The sequence below is a fragment of the Lynx canadensis genome, chromosome B3 (assembly GCF_007474595.2).
Source record: "Lynx canadensis isolate LIC74 chromosome B3, mLynCan4.pri.v2, whole genome shotgun sequence".
Taxonomy (NCBI): domain Eukaryota; kingdom Metazoa; phylum Chordata; class Mammalia; order Carnivora; family Felidae; genus Lynx; species Lynx canadensis.
In genome coordinates, this window is record NC_044308.2 from 46,844,752 (window position 1) to 46,862,873 (window position 18,122).

An 18,122-nucleotide genomic window follows, 5' to 3' on the forward strand; every position below is an offset into this window, starting at 1 on the left:
GGAGACCTTTGCAAAGTCGTGCGAAGGCCAGGTAGACACAACACCAAGTTTACAGTTCCCAAGAAAGGGATTTACGATTCGAGTTAGAAAATCAGCAAGAAAGCCAACCTGGCCAGAACTAATTAAGAGGTGAGCAGGGGAGGAGCAGGGGAGGAGCAGGGGAGGAGCAGGGGAGCACAGAGCAGTGGGCAGGAGCCAAATGATGGGGGTATGCAGGAATCCCAAAGGGCTCCGGTCTCATCCCAAGTCAGGTAGTTAGTCACCAATGGGAGTCAAATGATGTTGAAAGCCAGTGGCTGGATGAGCTCCACTAGGAAGTCATGCAGATGCAGGGGCGGAGGACAGAGCCCCAGTGCCTCGCTGCACAGTGTGCTCCTGGACAGAGTAACAGCATCCCGTGGGAGCTTGTGAGAAATGCACTTTTAAGTCCCACCCACACCCAGTGAATCATTATCTGCATTTAACAAGATCCACCAGGAGGGCCTAAGCCCCACCCCAACAACACTGAGGAGTGAGAAGAGAAGGAACAAAGACATAGAGTAGGGACTGCCAGGGGGCAGGAGAAAACCAGGAGTGGGGTGGCCTCCAGGCCCACAGAAGCTGGGGTTCAAAAAGGAAGGAAGGTCCAATAAGGCAAATGCTGCTAGTAAGTCGGTGAAGACTAGAGAACGATCCCAGTATTAAACAGGATGGAGATCAAAGGTAACCTTGACAAGAGTTCTGTCACTGAGCAGGAAGGCAGGGAAACATGATCAGAGCAGACCAGCAAAAGAACAGAGTAAAGACAACTCTTCCAAGGAATGTCAATTATCATAGAAACTAAAACACAAAAATACAGGCAGTCAGGGAAAACTTCGGTGCCTCCTTTGCCCACCCCACTCTCCTTCCACCCCAAAATGAGCTATCTGCAGAATTTGTTTCCAATCCCCAGGGATGTGTTTGCAGCCCGGACAGTGGGGGGGGGGGGGGGGGTGCCAACGAAACGCAAAACCTGGTATTCACGCTCAAGGAATTCTGAGCCAGACTTTACCTACTTGAATGGAATATTACTTTTCTCCTTCCCCCTGGCAGTTGCCTATTGTCCCCAGTTGCAGCTGAACCTCCAAGGGTGTGCCAAGAGCAGCTCAAGTACAGTCTGCATTTAATTTAGACCAACGGCAAAGCACATGGAAATACCTTTTCACCCTGGGAATGCCAGAAAAGACATAAACAATTCCAACCCAAAAGAATCCAAAGGGGAAAAAAGTCACTCTTTTCCCCTCTCCTCTGTTGGTCTCCCCTTGACCTATTAATGCCCATGCCCACCCAGTCCTACTCCAAGCAGAGGGGAGTCTACAAAGAATCACAATCTAAAGGTGGAAGGGTTTTCAGAGACCACACAACATACCCTTGACTTCTGTTAGAGGAACCACTTTCAAGCTCCTTAGTTCCAAGTTTTTAGACTCAAACCACTGCCCTGGGATCCGTTCCTATCCCCATTATCACTTCTCACTCGCCAGAACAGCAATTTCAGCTTACTCTCCTCTGCCTACACCCAGTATTGACGTTAGGTCCCTCATCTCTGTCTTACTGTCCCACAACATACCACATGGGAGCTGTTCGTTAGTTAATAATAGTAATAATAATAAATAGTAATAATGTAATTAACCCTTAAACATTCACACTATGCACCAAGTACTCTTCTAAATGCTTATATACTAAACATTAACCTACTCCGAGCTGTAATGTCTAAAACTAACCTCTGGACATCAGCCTAATGTTGAACATTAACACATACACTTCAACATGGGTGGGTAAGTGATGACCATATAGAAAAACACTGCAGAAGAAGAATGTACAAAGGTCTTATTTTTCTCCTAAGGGCTGAATTTAGAAAGGTTTTGTATTAAAACCCAAAGTGTAATTTGTTTTCCTGGCTAGCTCTCCCCAGGGGGAGCCTTCTAGGAGTTACAGCACTAGAAATCATGCTGTGAAGCCCTGGCAAATTTACCCTGTACTCTTTGACTGTCCTGACGGTGGCAGGAAGCAGACATTCCTATCAAAACAGGTGCCAAGTTGTGAAATGAAACAGCCAACAAAAGTAAATAACTTTTTTTTTTTAATCCTAGACATGAAAAAGATCACTACAAAGGAAAGAGAAAACATGAAGAGGAAAAGGAAGAAACACAAAAGGAAAACAATGAAAGGAAGTCCCTCCCTGGCAGTTAAGAGGTTTTAAAATTGCCCATCTGTAAGCGTAGAGGGTCACACATTTCTCTGGAGCGTCAGGCTTGTTTCTGTTTCCCATGCCAGGGACAGCGCCTGTGACTTCTCTACTTACACGGAGTGAGCAGACAGCTGTAAGACAAAGACCTGATGATCTGTCTAAAGAAACCAGAAACACAAAATCAGCATCCCAGAGAAAAATCTGCCTCAAGGAAGCCTCAGCCTTTAATGTGGAACTTTTAACCACCACTCACATCCACCTTGCCATGTTCTGGCTTACAAAGCACTTCCAAGCTCACGATCTCGGGCAGGACAGGAGCACATGATGCTGTCTGGCTGACCACAGTGAAGAGCAGGGAGACGAGTCCAGCTCCAGGCCACCAGAGAGCATGCTCCCAGACCCTTCTCAGTGCTCTTCCTGCTTCTAAAACCAGGCCCTCCTGCTCCCAGGTAGGCTCAGTATGTTTGGGGAATGGGGTTATGTTTTTCTCCAACTAGGTGATTATAATCTTTCCAGTGAGCAGTATTCCCTTGATCCTAAGGCTTACTTTGGCCAAAAGCATCCCATTAGATAGCAGCAGACAATTCCAACAGAGGCTCTACCCAGGAGCTCTCACTTATAAATGTATCACTAAGAACACTACCTAAACCTACCTCCTACCCCAGATCACCAGAGGGAAGAGAGGTGCCTTTGTTGTTTAAAGGTAGAAAGGGAATGGAGGATATGGTTTATGAAACGGCTCCACAACAGTACAGTGGTGCCCATCCTTCCATATACAGGGCTGCATTAGTCTGCTCACAACAAGTACCACTGACCGAGTGGCTTCAACAACAGAACTTTATTTCTCACAGTTCTGGAGGCTGGGAAGTCCAAGATCAAAGTACTAACCAATTCGGTTCCTGATGAAATCTCTCTTCCTGGCTTATAGGCGGTAGACTTCTCGCTGTCATCACATGGCCTTCCCTCAGTGCCTGTGTGTGCAAAGACATCTCTCTCTCCCCCTTCTTCCAAAACCACTACTCCCATCATGAGGGCCCCACCCTTATGACCCAAACTAATCTAATTCTAATTACTTCCTGAAGGCTCCATCTCCAAATATGATCACCTCAAGGGTTAGGACTTCAACATTTGCATTTGGGGGGAACATAAACCTTTAGTCCATAGCAAATGGGTAGGGACAAAAGGAAGCAGGGAGAGAAAAGATTCTAAGGATCCTGTCATCCAGTGGCAAAGAACCATCAAATATTTGGTAGATATAATTAAATGTCCCCAAGTTTTTCTAACTCAGTTCCCTGACAGCTGAGTCTTCACCTCCCCATTTCTCTCTCCTAAAGAGTCATCAGACCAGAAGAACCTATTTGTATTACAAATGTATGAAAAAACTTCACAGAAGGGGGTGAGGGAAAAGGAAATGATCTAAGTAATTCTAGAAATGAGTGGAGGCCCTAAGACCAAAAGGAACCAGACACAGATATTTTACTGTAGTTGATAAAGTTGTTCCCGAGGAAGGAGGGTTAACAATGCTGAAAGCACAGCGTATACTGCGACTGGTCAAACAAGTAAACAGATGGCAGATGGGTGGGGCCTTATTTCTCACTGGAGGGAGTGGGAAGCTACAGATATGCAAGGGCAGAAGGGCTAGAATGATCTAATGATAATGGATTCAAGTTGGAGACATCAGCGTGAACTCATGTTCAGCACAATACAGATACAGATAATTACATATTTATAAATAGAGTATATACATGTTTTTCCTTGCTCTGTCAGCCAAGAGGGCTTAGAAGCAACAATATTACAGTAGCCATGGGCACACCCGACACCCAGATCTTGCTTTATAATGCCAATAAATTCTCTAGTAAAAGGAACCAGGGATCCTTGAGGAAATGGCTGATACCAGGACGGGGGCAGGAAGCATACAAAAGAGCCTGGAGCGTCTTGTAGTGTCAAAAAGTAAGGAAGTGCTTTAAAAAATAAACAAAACAAACAACCCACAATGCCCACAATAATGGAGATAGGTGTGAGAGACATGGAGCTTCCAAAGGCCAAAGCTGGAACACACTGAGCAACAGATAATGAAGTGTTAAAACCCAAAGTATAAAAATAAATACCTATGAGTACATACATGCTGATATAAACAAATGATTAAATACATAAATGAAGAAAAAGGGACAAATCCCCCATGCATAAGAAGTGCAAATAATTGATATAGACACTTTAAAAAAATTTTTTTTAAATGTTTATTTGATCTTGAGAGACAGTGAGCACGCAGACGAGCGAGCATAATCGGGGGAAGGGCAGAGTGAGAAAAGGACACAGAATTAGAAGCAGGCTCCAGCTCTGAGCTGTGAGCACAGAGCCCAAGGCGGGGCTCGAACTCAAGAGCCATGAGACCATGACTTGAGCCGAAGTCTGAGGCTTAAGCAACTGAGCCACCCCGGTGCCCCTAGACACTCAGCCTTAAAGGAAGGAGAATATAATTCCTCACTCCCTGAGGCTGCACACACTGACTTCCTGAGAGAGAACCATATGGAAACAAGAATAAATAATAACTTTGCAGTGAATAAACCTGGCAACATGGCTTCAGCCAGGTCCATACTTCACCAAAGTCAACATCAACAGTGAGAAGTCATAATGATAGAATATACTGTGATGAAAATGGCACTTTACTCTGTCATCTTCCTCTGTCAAACCCCTAGCCCTAGTGTAATCATGAGAAAAGTCTAAGACAAAGAGCAATAGAGGGGCATCCTATAAAGTTACCTGACCAGTACTCCTCAAAACTGTCAGCATCATCAGAAACAAAAAAAGTCTCAAGAAATTATCACAGCCCACAGGAGCCTAAAAAGACAGGACAACTACACATAATGTGGTATCCCAGATGGAATCCTGGAATAGGAAAAAGACATTAAATAAAAACTAAGCAAATCTAAATAAAGTATGGACTGTAACTAACAATAATTTATCAGTATTTGTTTCTTAATTGTGACAAACCAAACATATGATGTTAATAGAGGAAACTGGGTGGGTGGTATATGGAAACTCTCTGTACTATCATCACAATTTTGTTGTAAATCTAAAACTATTCTAAAATTAAAAAGGTGTTTTATTTTATTTATTTTTTATTTTTTAAAATTTACATCCAAATTAGTTAGCATATAGTGCAACAATGATTTCAGGAGTAGATTCCTTAATGCCCCTTACCCATTCAGCCCATCCCCCCTCCCACACCCCCTCCAGTAACCCTTAGTTTGTTGTCCATATTTAGGAGTCTCTTGTGTTTTGTCCCCCTCCCTGTTTTTATATTATTTTTGCTTCCTTTCCCTTATGTTCAACTGTTCTGTGTCTTAAAGTCCTCATATGATTGAGGCCATATGATATTTGTCTTTCTCTAATTTTGCTTAGCATAATACCCTCCAGTTCCATCCACATAGTTGCAAATGGCCAGATTTCACTCTTTTTGATTGCCAAGTAATACTCCATTGTATGTATGTATGTATGTATGTATATATATATATATATATATATATATATATATATATACATACACACCACATCTTCTTTATCCACTCATCCATCAATGGACATTTGGGCTCTTTCCATACTTTGGCTATTGTCGATTGTGCTGCTATAAACATGGGGGTGCATGTGTCCCTTCAAAACAGCACACCTATATCCCGTGGATAAATGCTTGGTAGTGCAATTGCTGGGTCATAGGGTAAAAGGTTGTTTGTTGTTGTTGTTGTTGTTGTTGTTTTTAAGTAACATTAAAAAAATAAGCCACCAGGCAGTCAAACTCATTGTGGTGGTCATCGTGGTCACTCCAGAGCCAACACCTGCAATTCCTGACCCATCTCCAACCTCCGGCCTGGTGGATGGCCAGAACACAGATACTCATGTCCTTCAACAGGTCACTAGGCATACCACCCTGGTTAGAGCTCAAAACACTGCTCCTGGATAATACCTCTGCCAGAAAAACAACAGGGTACATCATCTTCCAGGATGCAATGAATACAGAGCATCCCACCACAGGGACCTGAAGAGAAATCCAGCAAGTTCCTGAGTTCAAAGGCTACACACGGTGGCATGTATATTATACAACCTGAAGACAGTTTCCCGTAAGACAAAGAGGACAGGTAAATGACTAAGAAACTTGCAAACTACATCTCATTCATGGAAGGAGGAATGAGCAAGTAGAGAGCTGGGCCAACACTGAAGCTATCTATACCTTCCGCAGAGAAGGCAGCATGGGGGGCAGACTTTAAATGGGGTATTAAACAAAACCTATTCACCAATGTTGCTTATGGACTAAAAGAACTCTACCCCCTTCCTCCTCCATCTCAGACCCAAAGAACATTATTCTCCAAGAGAGAAACATTAATTGGATGAAAAACAGAAGAGCTGAGTTAGTCACAGAGCAGGAGAAATCAAACAGGAGAAAACAGAGAAATAGAAAGGGATTGAGAGCAAGAAAGTAGTCGTGCAAAATGAGTGATGAGATGGAAGCTATTATATGGAACAGGATATTAATTACACTCGCTTGGCTATTAGAAGCCACAGTGACAGGAAGCTTGGACCAGGGTATCATTTGGGCTGAAGAGAAGGAGGGGCCAAGTTAAAGCCCCATTTAAAACATTCCTTAATAAGCACCACCTGAGGACTCTGGTGCCCTGACCTGAAAGCCATGGTTCCTCCCCAACCATACTTTTCACAGCTGTTCCGTTCTTATAAACACTTGTCCCTCTGACAGGCCCTGAGGTCTCAGACACCTTAGACTGTCACCTGCTAGAGCCCAGGCTGTCACTACCCTGCTTCGATCTGGACCCATTGCTGCCAAAGCCCTAAGCCATTCGGCTGCAGGCGATGTCTGCCAGGCAGTGACACAGATTCAACCCCAAGACCCACCAAACACCCAGGCAACATCTCCCCAGACCCTCTCCCAGCTTCCTCCACAGCAACTGTATTTTCACATTTCCATGATTTTTTATTTTAAATTAATGTCTGTCTCCCCTATCAGACTATAAAATCCATGAGAACAGGAACTATACCGGGTTTTGCTCACCATTTTACCCCCAGTTCCCTACAGCATATGTGACAGTGCGATTGTTTCTGGAATGAATGAATGAATGAATGGAGACTCCTTCACCCACAGCAATCTGAGACCTCCAGAAGAAAAAAGAAGTACATTTCAATTCTGAATGGCTAGCACAGAATTTAATCCTGGAATCCGTTTACCCATAGAAATGGCAGTATAAATAGTGATTAGATGTCTGGTGCTATCAAACTAGATACATAATTAATAGTACAGTAATAAATAATACCAATCACTCCTTGAACATTTACCAAGCATCAAGTACTACACTAAGCACTTTTAATACATTATTCAGCAACCCTGCCAGGGAGGTTATTACTTATTACCATTTACAGGTGAGGCAACTGAGGCTCAGAGAGGATGAATCACTTACCCAAGGTCTCCCAGATAGCTGTGTCACAGCCAGAAGTCACCTAGAGCTATCTGACTCCAAAGCTCACTGTCTTCATGACTCCGGATTTTGACCACCTAACAAGTACAACAGATGTTGGTTGGGGGCCTAGAACCTCTAAGCACCATTTATGACACTAAATCCCCAGGACAAAGCATTCTAGCTCCAGACAATCAACGAATTGCAAAATAAACATCTAGAACTCATCTGGGTGATAGGTTGAGGACCATCTGCAGAAGATCACGAGGAGAAAGGAGGCTGAGGCTGCGGTTGCCGGGACCGTGACTAGAGAACAGCAAGGAGCATCTCTGTGTGCGCCCCAGCAGTAGAGACGAGATGACGTCCCAGGTCACACTGACAGCAGGCATCTCCAAGAGCAAGCACTCACCCAGAAGGCCTTCCCAAATATCTCCAATTCAAGCCAGAGAGAAGATGGCTGGCCGACCGCTACAGGCCCAGACAGCAAGGAGGCCATGTTAAGAGCAGGGAAGAGGGCTAGGGTACAAGAGGATGCTGACTTAGTGGAAAAGGAAAGCAGAATGCTAAGTGCTGTCTGGAATTCTAAGGGGAAAATAAGAATATTTTCACCACCTCTTTAAGGTACAATAGAGGAGCCCTGGGAACAGAAACATCTCCCCACCCACAAGAGAGAGACTGGGCAGGCCCTGCCATGAACTCTGGGCCATGGAAAGTGATGATGGGTTTCCACCCCAAAATATGAAAAGTTTGGATGCTGTCACTCCCATAATTAACAAACTGAAAACGGGTTGGCCACTTCATGGGGCCACCATAGGGATTAAATGAAATCCTCAGTGTAGAAGCACTTTTTCAACTGTAGTACATTAAAGAAAAAGAAGGCACCAAAACCCACTTTCTGTCGTTTTTTTTTTTTTTTTTTTTTTTTTTTAACCTCTGGTATTTAAAGACTAGGAAAACATGGCAACTGTTCAGTCTCAGAAAGTAGGTGGACTCACCACACAGAGGCTCTCGAGCAGACACCAACACTTACGGAAGGTAAGAGGCCATCTGGAAGCCCACACAGGGCTGGCTGGGAGAGAATCATGAGGGACTGGCCTTATTCCTTTTCTGGCAGGGCTGTATGCTGGGAGGCCAAGAACTGATCCTGCAGCCAGATTTCTGAAAGGCACCTTAAGGTTTCTCTTGGAGTCTTTGGTAAGTCCGTGGAGACATTTACCAAGAACCCACCCCATGGAGGGTCCATGCTGGGCCCTGAGTCAGACAACAGCAATGAACAAAGTGTCAAGGCAGGAATGGTCCACACTGCCTCCAACGTGGGCACAAGGAGCAGGTGGGGAGCTCATGACTGCAAGAGGACAGTCAGCATGGAAAAGACTTTAAAGAAGGCACTTGCAGGTGAGTGGCTTAGAACAACACACATTGGTTTTTACTGTAACGGAGGTCAGAAGTCTCACTAGGCTAAGGTCTAGGTGTCATTAGTGTCGCATTCTTCCTGGAGGTTTTAGGGGAAAATCTATTCCCTCACCTTTTCCAGCTTCTAGAAGCTGACTGCATTGCTTAGCTCTTTGGTCCCTTCCTCCATCTTCAAAGCCAGTAGGGTAGCATTTTCTGACTCTGCTTCCTCCATCAGGAGCCTGCTCTGATTTCCGAGTGGGGAGTGCCTTCCTTATGAGAACATGTGATGACCATGGGCCCAGCTGGCGAATCCAAGAGAACCGCCCCATCTCAAGATCCTTATTTTAATCACATCCCTTTTGCCATGTAAGGTGACATATTCATGGGTTTCAGAATTAAGAGGTAGATATCTTGGGAGGAGGACATTATTCTGCCTGCCACATAAGTCAGTCTCCAGGGGAGAAGGAAAAAAAAAAAGTAAACATTCAGAAAGAAGCAGGGATGATATCTTGTTTCAGCTTCCCCACTTCTGATTTCCTGAGGCTGCTGCCTCCTGCCCTTGGGTTCCTTAAGATACCACTCATCCATTCTGTCAACTGCCCCAGAAGATTCTTCACTATGCCCTTGCCCCAAACCACACACCCAGTAGGTGGTAGACAGGAGATTTACACCCTAAAGCCCATGCCCTGAACCACGAAAACCACAGAAGCCCAGGAAACACAGGCAGTGAGTTCAGAGTTAAGGGGCCAAACAGATCAGCAGACTGGACAATGGGTGAGGCCCAAGAAAATGAAGTTTAACAAGGAGAATCAAAGGCCCTGAAGAAACTAATTGTTTGACTCCAAGATGATAAGGCACAGGAGGAGCAAATCTTGTTTTTTTAAGAAAAAAGACTTGGGAGGTGCCTGGGTGGCTCAGTCAGTTGAGCGTCCAACTTCAGCTCAGGTCATGATCTCACACTCCGTGAGTTCGAGCCCTGCGTCGGGCTCTGTGCTAATAGCTCAGAGCCTGGAGCCTGCTTCGGATTCTGTGCCTCCCTCTCTCTCTGCCCCTCCCGTGCTCATGCTCTGTCTCTCTCTGTCTCAAAAATAAATAAAAACATTAAAAAAAATTTAAAAAAAAAAAAAAGAAAAAAGACTTGGGTTGTAGCTGAGAACAAAGTTGCTGTGAGACAGATGATGGTCAACGACCACAATGATCTCTGGAAATTAAACATCCAGATTCAGCAGGGCAGGGCAATTAACCACACTGCAGACTCCCTGGAAATCAACAACAAGTACCCCCAACTATCTCAGAAGTGTATCTTCAGCCCAAGCACACAGCCTCCAGGGAACACGCAGGGAGTCTTGGGGACAAAAGAGCCACCAGTCCAGCAGCCACAATAGCCAAATGGACCCTGCTGATCAGTGCTGTCGCTGGTGAGTTAGGGAGCCCCCTCTGCTTGGGGCTATCAGCAAGAGTCTGGTTTGAGTGGCCAGGATGATTTCAGGACCCAGAAGCTCAGAGAAGGCACTGGGTACAGAGGAGGGGAACAGGGCTGAGAACAGGATATATTGTCATGAAATAGAAATACCAGAAGGGCTGCCATTTGAAAAGGGATTAAACTTGCCTTGCATGGCTCCAAAGGTTAGAACAAGGAATCATGAGTACATGTGCCAGGGACACAAATTCCAATTCGATCTAAGGGAAGGAAGGTTTTCTAACAGTTAGAGACACCTAAAGCTAAACCAGGCTGTTTTGGGAGACAGTGAGTCTCCCGTCAGTGGAGGAAGGCAAGCAGGCAGGTTTGAGAAGGGACTCCGGGGTCAGCTCTTCAGAACCTGCAGGTTCTTCCAAATCTGGGAGCCAATGATTTCATCTCCTATTTACTCGTAACAATCATCCACTTACATATACTGAGAAAAAATATCAAGGTGATCGGCACCAGAGATAACAAGTACAGAGGTAAGAATGGCCCAAACAGTGCTGAGAAGGGAAGAAGATAAGAGAACAACCAAAGAGCAGAGTTTTCTCCAGATCTTATCCCCCACTAAGTCCCTTGACTGGAGGGAAGCCACTCCTGCCTGCAGCTGGGGGTGGGTGTTCCGGCTCACCCAACACATCCACTCAGGGACTCCAGCCTATACAAGGAGTGAATGAGAATTACTTCAGGCACATCCTCGACGTCAGGACATACTTGTGTCATATTCTGACATGGAGAAAAACACTGACAAGAGCACCATCCAGTATGGTAGAAATTTGATACATGTTAGTAAACTCCTTCAAAAGTTGGCCTGTGGTACAGTGCTCATTTTTGTTCTCTCAACTGTTACAGCTTATTTTCAGACTCCTGTATCAAAATACAAAACTACAGATGTCTTAACATTTTCAAGTAAATCTGATTTTCTCCACTGAATCTGAAAAGACACAAACATGATAAACTTCACTCTTTGTAAGAAAAGGACCGCATTTTATCTTTTTAGCAAAGGAGAGAAGACGCTAAAGTCACACAAGAGTATTGCGTTTAAAAAAATTTTTTTTTCAACGTTTATTTATTCTTGGGACAGAGAGAGACAGAGCATGAACGGGGGAGGGGCAGAGAGAGAGGGAGACACAGAATCCGAAACAGGCTCCAGGCTCTGAGCCATCAGCCCAGAGCCTGACGCGGGGCTCGAACTCACGGACCGCGAGATCGTGACCTGGCTGAAGTCGGACGCTTAACCGACTGCGCCACCCAGGCGCCCCAAGAGTATTGCGTTTAATACAAGAATTAAAAGGCACCCTCATAAGCCATGACAAAATTAGGAAGCAGAGGCTTAATATTTTGAAAAAGCAGTTTTGGTAGGTTCTATTTACAGTTTCTCTAGTAGTTAACAAGATTTTTTGCAGGTCTTTAACAAATAATATAGCAACAGATATATTTAGAGTGTATTTATTTTTTCCTCTCTTTCAATCATTATTATTGAGCCTCCTCATTCCAACCCTCCAACCCCAAAGCACACACATGGATGTACATGTACACACGCATACACAGTCTCACAGGCACTATGCAGACATCATGAGAAAGAGAGAGGAAGTGATAAGAAGGCCTCCACAACCCCCCCCCCCCATCTATTAGCCAAAGCAGGTACAGGGAGTACAAGAGAAAGAAGGTGGCTATCTGCCCAAGGGATCAAGTGTCATTCAGGTGATAAACAGAAAGCCAGGGTTCCTGCCCAGTGGTGATACAGACATGTCCCACATCAACAAAGGAAACAGACTGACGATTTACTGAGTGCCTACCACGAGCCAGGCACTACTTAGGACACTCTACTTAGGTTCACATCTAACCTGACATTCTGCTCAAATGGGAAAACTTGACTCCCAAGATGGCAGACCTACTAGGCTCCATCCTGAACTCCAGGGAGAAGTCACCCAGTCTCGGTGACCAGGAGTCTTGGCACAAGGCCCAAGAGCAGGTCGCTCGCCTGAAGAAACTACAGGAGCAGGAGAAACAACAGAAAGTGGAGTTTCATAAAGGATGGAGAAAAAGATGTCAGATTTCATCCAAGACAGTGGGCAGATTAAGAAAAAGTTTCAGCCAATGAACGAGATAGAGAGGAGCACCCTACACAATATGGTGGAAGTGGCTGGCCTGACATCCTTCTCCTTCAGAGATGATGAGTGTCTCTATGTCACGATCTTCAAAAAGGAGTTTGCATGCTCAGATGAAGAGCTGGACTCCTATCATTATGGGGAGGAGTGCAACCCCCAGGAGGCTGAGGAGAAACCCCAACTGAAGGAGCTGGCCCAGTGGCAAGAGGACGCAGCCCAGCAGGGACCTGTGGTGGGGAGCCCTGCTAGTGACGACAAGGACAAGTACAGCCGCTTAACCGGCAAGGCGGCAGCCAAGGATGCTACAGGCCACATGCTACAGGCCAACAAGACCTACAGCTGTGTGCCCATGGCCAACAAGAGGGACATGTGTTCCATCAAAGAGGCCATGAATGAGATCCAGGCCAAGAAGGATCCGCAACAGAGCAGGGAAGAGTTGCCACCTAACCTCTCAGACACTCCAGCTCTCTGAGGTATGGCAGGGGGTGGGGTGGGGGGGGGGGGCAGGGAGAGACAAGGCTGCTGCTATTAGAACCCATCCTGAAGCCTCACCTCCGAACCAGCTCCTAACAGCTGTCCCTCAGGATGGGGAGGCAGGTGTTTGCTTTGTCACTGTTGGAGCTTGGATACGCATGTGTTATGTCTGCTGGTGCGTGCATATGAGTGTGAATGCACGGGTGGGCATTTAATCTCTATTCTTCTCCTTTGTCCTAGGAATTTTCTCCCCCACGGAGCTGGGATTACTTAACATTCAATAAACACTGCCTGACACCCCCCCACCCCTGTAAAGAAAATGGGAAAACTGAAGGACAAGGAGATTTAGTAACTTGGACAAGGTTATAAGCTAACAAATGACAGAGCTAGGATTCTGAGGGCATCTGGTCCATCCCAGCCCCAAGTCCCTGTTCGTCCACTTTACTAGACCATGTTAACTCCCAAGTATGCAGCCCTTACCCCGCAAACAGCAGATCCCCCCAACTAGGGCACAACCCCAGTTTCTTCAAGTGGCAAGCTCCTGCCGGCCAGAACCCCAAACCTTCTTAGCTTAAATACCTTCTGGGCTGATGGTTGGTGCCATCTTACAAATAGAAGGAATTACTGCCACCTGCCAACATAGAACAATGCCCTAACGCAAGACAGCCTACAGTTAAGATGCTCTGTAGGGAAACTTTCCATTCGTAATTCTCTTCTAGTAGTTTTTTCAAACCAAACAACATTTTATTGGGACTTGTTTCTCTACGTTTTTCTCATAAGAAAAACAACTCCCTGGCTAGACCCAACTTACCATCATGCCTACTCTTGTTATAGTAGCTTCCAATTGTCCAACAGTACAAAAGGTCCCAGGACCATTTGATCCTTTCCTCAAACTGCTAAGCACAGTACAAAACATTAATGCCAACCCCACCAGGAAGCTGGGAAGCTTCCTAGATTCTTCCTCTCCCTCAGGTACCACACCAGTTAATGACTGCTTCTTGTTGACCCTGCCTCCCAGAACATCTCAGCCATTCGTCGGCGATCCCGTGCTGGCTCCATGGCTTTCCATGAGCTTGCCTGGCAACCCCTCCTCTCCTCAGGCCTCACCTTCCCTGACTCCCCCGGACCACGTTTCCTGTCTTCTGACCCCCTCAACCCCTCCCCACACATGTGCCAGTGCTGCCCACGCCCACTCACTGGGACTGCCCTCTCCCTTCTCTACCTCCCATCACAGACTGTGGGCTCCTGGAGGGCAGGGCTGCCCCATAATCTCTTCAGCATTCAATCCCGAATGGCCTTCAGTGAATGCACACACCACAGGGAGGAGGAGGCCAAATGGCGATCTCAAGAGTATTCCCCTCATGAAAGAGGAGCCAAAAGGTCCTGTGCTGACCCCTGGGAAAGGGCATAGTCTTTGGAAGTTTAGCCCTCGAAACACTGCCCAAACTTTGCTTTGGGGCTTAAAGTCACATTTCTGAATAATCGATTCTTTGAGTCCAAAGGGAATAACTGGGCACTCCTCATATGAAGAAACAGATTTACCTCTGAGCGAGGCATTTGGGACCAAGGTCTCCATCAAAGGAAAGGAGTCCAGCTTATGAATGTATGTGTTCATCATCCCTGACATCTGGGGCCCCAAGGAAAGCTAACTCTCTTTTCCCTTTACCAGAATAAACACAAAATAGGGTGTGACCCACCCTCCACTGCTTTTGGGAAACGACCTCTTGGAACTATTTTCTTTCTGAGCATCCCACCTGCTATAAGATTTCGGCAGCACATGGATATTTAACCAGGTCACTTAACTTCCACCCCACCCTCTCCACTCCATGCCTCTTGAAGATACTAAACAGAGTAATAATATTTTCAGACATGGGAACAAACTGTCTGAATTCCTTTTTTGAACTTCAAAATTTAAACATCATCAAAAGGGGACTGCTGTTTTCAGTAGCAAAAAGGCTACATGTTATTCTAATGAACTTTCTGATAAGAAATCCAATCCACACTAGACCTACTTTTCACAATTATTTCCCTGACGATGTTTTTGCGTGTTAAGACTAAAAGCAATTCAGAAAATAAAGCCGGTGAGAAATCCACCCCCCCCCCTTCATATTTGCTAAAAACAAAGAAAAAAGCAGACCCAGGCATCAGGGAAGTTTCAGCGAGTCAAGACCTCCCATAAATGCTAAAACTTAGCTCTTGCTGCCATAACAAATGTATTAAAACTCCTCGTGTATACAGAAAGCTTTTTAAAAGTGTTTTTCATATTTATTTATTTTTGAGAGACAGAGAGAGAGCGTATGAGCAAGCAAGCAAGCAGGGGAGGGGCAGAGACAGAAGGAGACACAGAATCCAAAGCAGGCTCCAGGCTCTGAGCTGTTGGCACAGAGCCTGATGCAGGGATCGAACTCACAGACAACAAGATCCTGACCTGAGATGAAGTTGGACGCTTAACCGTGTAAGCCACTCAGGCACCCCCAGAAAGCTTTTTTAGGAGCCCACCTCCAAAGAGCAGAGGCAGATGACATGGCTTTGTCATCAGTAGTCAGATGGTTCAACCACAACTGATACCAACTCTATCCCCATGAGGTAACAAAAAACTCACATCAAAGAAACAGATGGCCCAACCTTCCATGTGGCCTGTGAACTGACCAGAAACAAGACAACAAATTCTAGTATCATTCAGTAAGCACTAAGTTACTATTTCATAAGTAGTCAACATTTTGATAAACAAATGAACGCAAGGAAAAGCATTTATTTCAGAATGTATTCAGAGCACGGCACTATCGGTAACTCTGGCCATTAGTTCGGTATGCATATTAATACCTTTCTGGATTTACACAGCACTCTCCTGTGACCTTCTTACTACACTCAAGTGTGTTTGGTCAACATTTTCAAACACATTTTGAACCAGCAGGCACGTGGTTTCCTGAGGTACTCACTCCAGCTTGTTGTTCCCACCTTCAGTGCCCTTTGTTACTCCCCCCTCCTCTTCTGTCACTAAGCCACTGCCACTCTCAGTGGCTACAGAACAAGTCCATAGCAAGTCCTGTGCTTTCTGTAAGCCCACAGAAAGTTCTAGGTTGTCCACTTCCTTCGTTCTCAAAACCCTGCACTGGCTTTCCATGGCCATCACAATAAAAGCCTTAAGATGACCTGTGAAATCAAGCAGGCTCTGCGTCCCCAACCCCACCACCTCTTAGAACAGTCTCCCATCCCTCATTTCCCCTTGCTGCTCCCAGAACACACTTTAGGGCCATAAGGCCCCCATCTCCTTTTCCCAATGCTCTTCCCCTAGGATAGCCATGCTCCAGACTTTCCTTCCAGCCTCAACTTCTTGTTGGCCATCTCATAGGAAAGACGATCCCCATAAAGTAGGATTTTCCACCATCCCCCACCCACCTTACCTCACCAAATTGTTCTTCTGAGCTCTTATCACCCACTGATATGCCTTTGTGTGTTTACTGGCCTCTCCTCCAGTAGATCTCCCCCAGCGAAACACAAGGTACCAAGAGTAGGATCTGTGCTTTGCAATCCTTTGATAAAGATACCACCACCTATCCTCTAGGGTTAATGTAGGGTCTGGCACTTAGTTGTAAACATAGTAGTTGGTAAGCATCTGTATTGAACGAATAAAAGGCATTTGTCTTAAATGTAAATTGCAGCCCCACACAATTAAATAAAGCCAACACCTTTTAAGAGCTTTTGCGTCTTCTCTGAACCCTGGGGAAGAGGGCAGAGTCTGGGCTGGGGAAGGCAAACATGGAAGAAGCACAGAAAAAGATTAATAAAGCACCTTTTCAGAGGTCCCCATCCTTTCTCCCCTCCCCACACACTCTTAAACAATAGAAAAGAGTTGAAGATTGTACAGAACAAAGCTAAGAATGCTGCAGAAAACAGAGAACCTATCAGAGTCCAAACAGGAAGATTTAGAAAGACAAAGGCTTACCTGGGAGCAGGAAAAGCAAAGATCACAGCTCCCAAATCAGAAGCAGGGCCAAATGGTGACCCAAAGTCAGTGACACAGGTAAGTGTGAGAAATGAGGTGAGTATGAGAAAGATGGTCCAGCCCAGGGATGGTGGAAGCAGTGATGTTGATGTCACCACTGACACTGGAGGCCAGGAGAAGGGCGAAGTAAACAAGAGAGCCATCAACATTGACACAGCACTTTACAGTTCAGAAAGCATCAACACCACATGACTGTATTGAGTCACAGAAAAAGACAGTGAGACGGGCTGCACAGTTTTACAGGTAAGGAAACTGAGGCTCAGAAAAGTCCAGTGATTTCTCATCTGAGATCACACAGCAAGCAAGGAGAGGTGGAACTTCAGTGTCTTAGGGGTCTGAGGACTTTCAGCTCTTTAACCCTTTAACCCAGATAAACTCCTTTCTTGAGTCCCCTTCTCAACGTTATTACTAGGACTTACTTCAGCCACATTACACTAACAACTATTTATTCAAAAGCAGGATGTCCCTCCTGCATTCCTCCAGGGATTTATTCCAAGACCTCTTGACTTGAAAGAAATTTGGTCTTCTCTAAGCCTTCTTCAGGTGCTTGAAAGCTTAAGAGACCAGAGAAGTCAAACCCAGACTTCTAAGACCATTGTCTCAGGCTCCACAAAACCACAGCCAAGAGTAACAACTATAGAAGAACTGAACAAAACTGCTACTAGAAGCATTTCTCTGTGAAAATGCACCATCTGCAAAAACTTGCAGAGGGCCCAGATTTTCCAGTAAGTCCTTCAAAATACCCCTACCATAGCTCTCATAGAAACCCAGTGTCTGAAAATCCAGAATAGTTCCTCAGATTTATTAGAACTGCATTCTTTCTTTGAACACATATCGCATGCTATTAAAAAAGAAAAATCGCCAACATCCATAAACCCATGAAGATGCTGTTCTGCTTTCGTCACTAGCTGGCGGATGTAAAAATTAAAAAGGACCAAAGGGATGTGCCCTGGAGTTTCAAGAGGTCTAAAGCTGGGCCCCTCCGAACTGAGCAGGCAGAAATGCTGCA

General features: G+C 45.4%; 2 protein-coding genes across 4 annotated transcripts in view; one reads left to right on the plus strand and one right to left on the minus strand.

Annotated features, from left to right (window-relative positions):
* The window catches only part of CGNL1 (cingulin like 1), a 156,221-nt gene that overhangs the window by 111,237 nt on the left and 26,862 nt on the right, over positions 1-18,122 (minus strand). The window lies entirely within an intron of this gene.
* Positions 12,510-13,105, plus strand: LOC115516986 (sperm-associated antigen 7-like). The gene has a single exon (XM_032593509.1). The coding sequence runs from the start codon at positions 12,560-12,562 to the stop codon at positions 13,103-13,105; it is 546 nt and encodes a 181-aa protein (XP_032449400.1). The 5' UTR covers positions 12,510-12,559.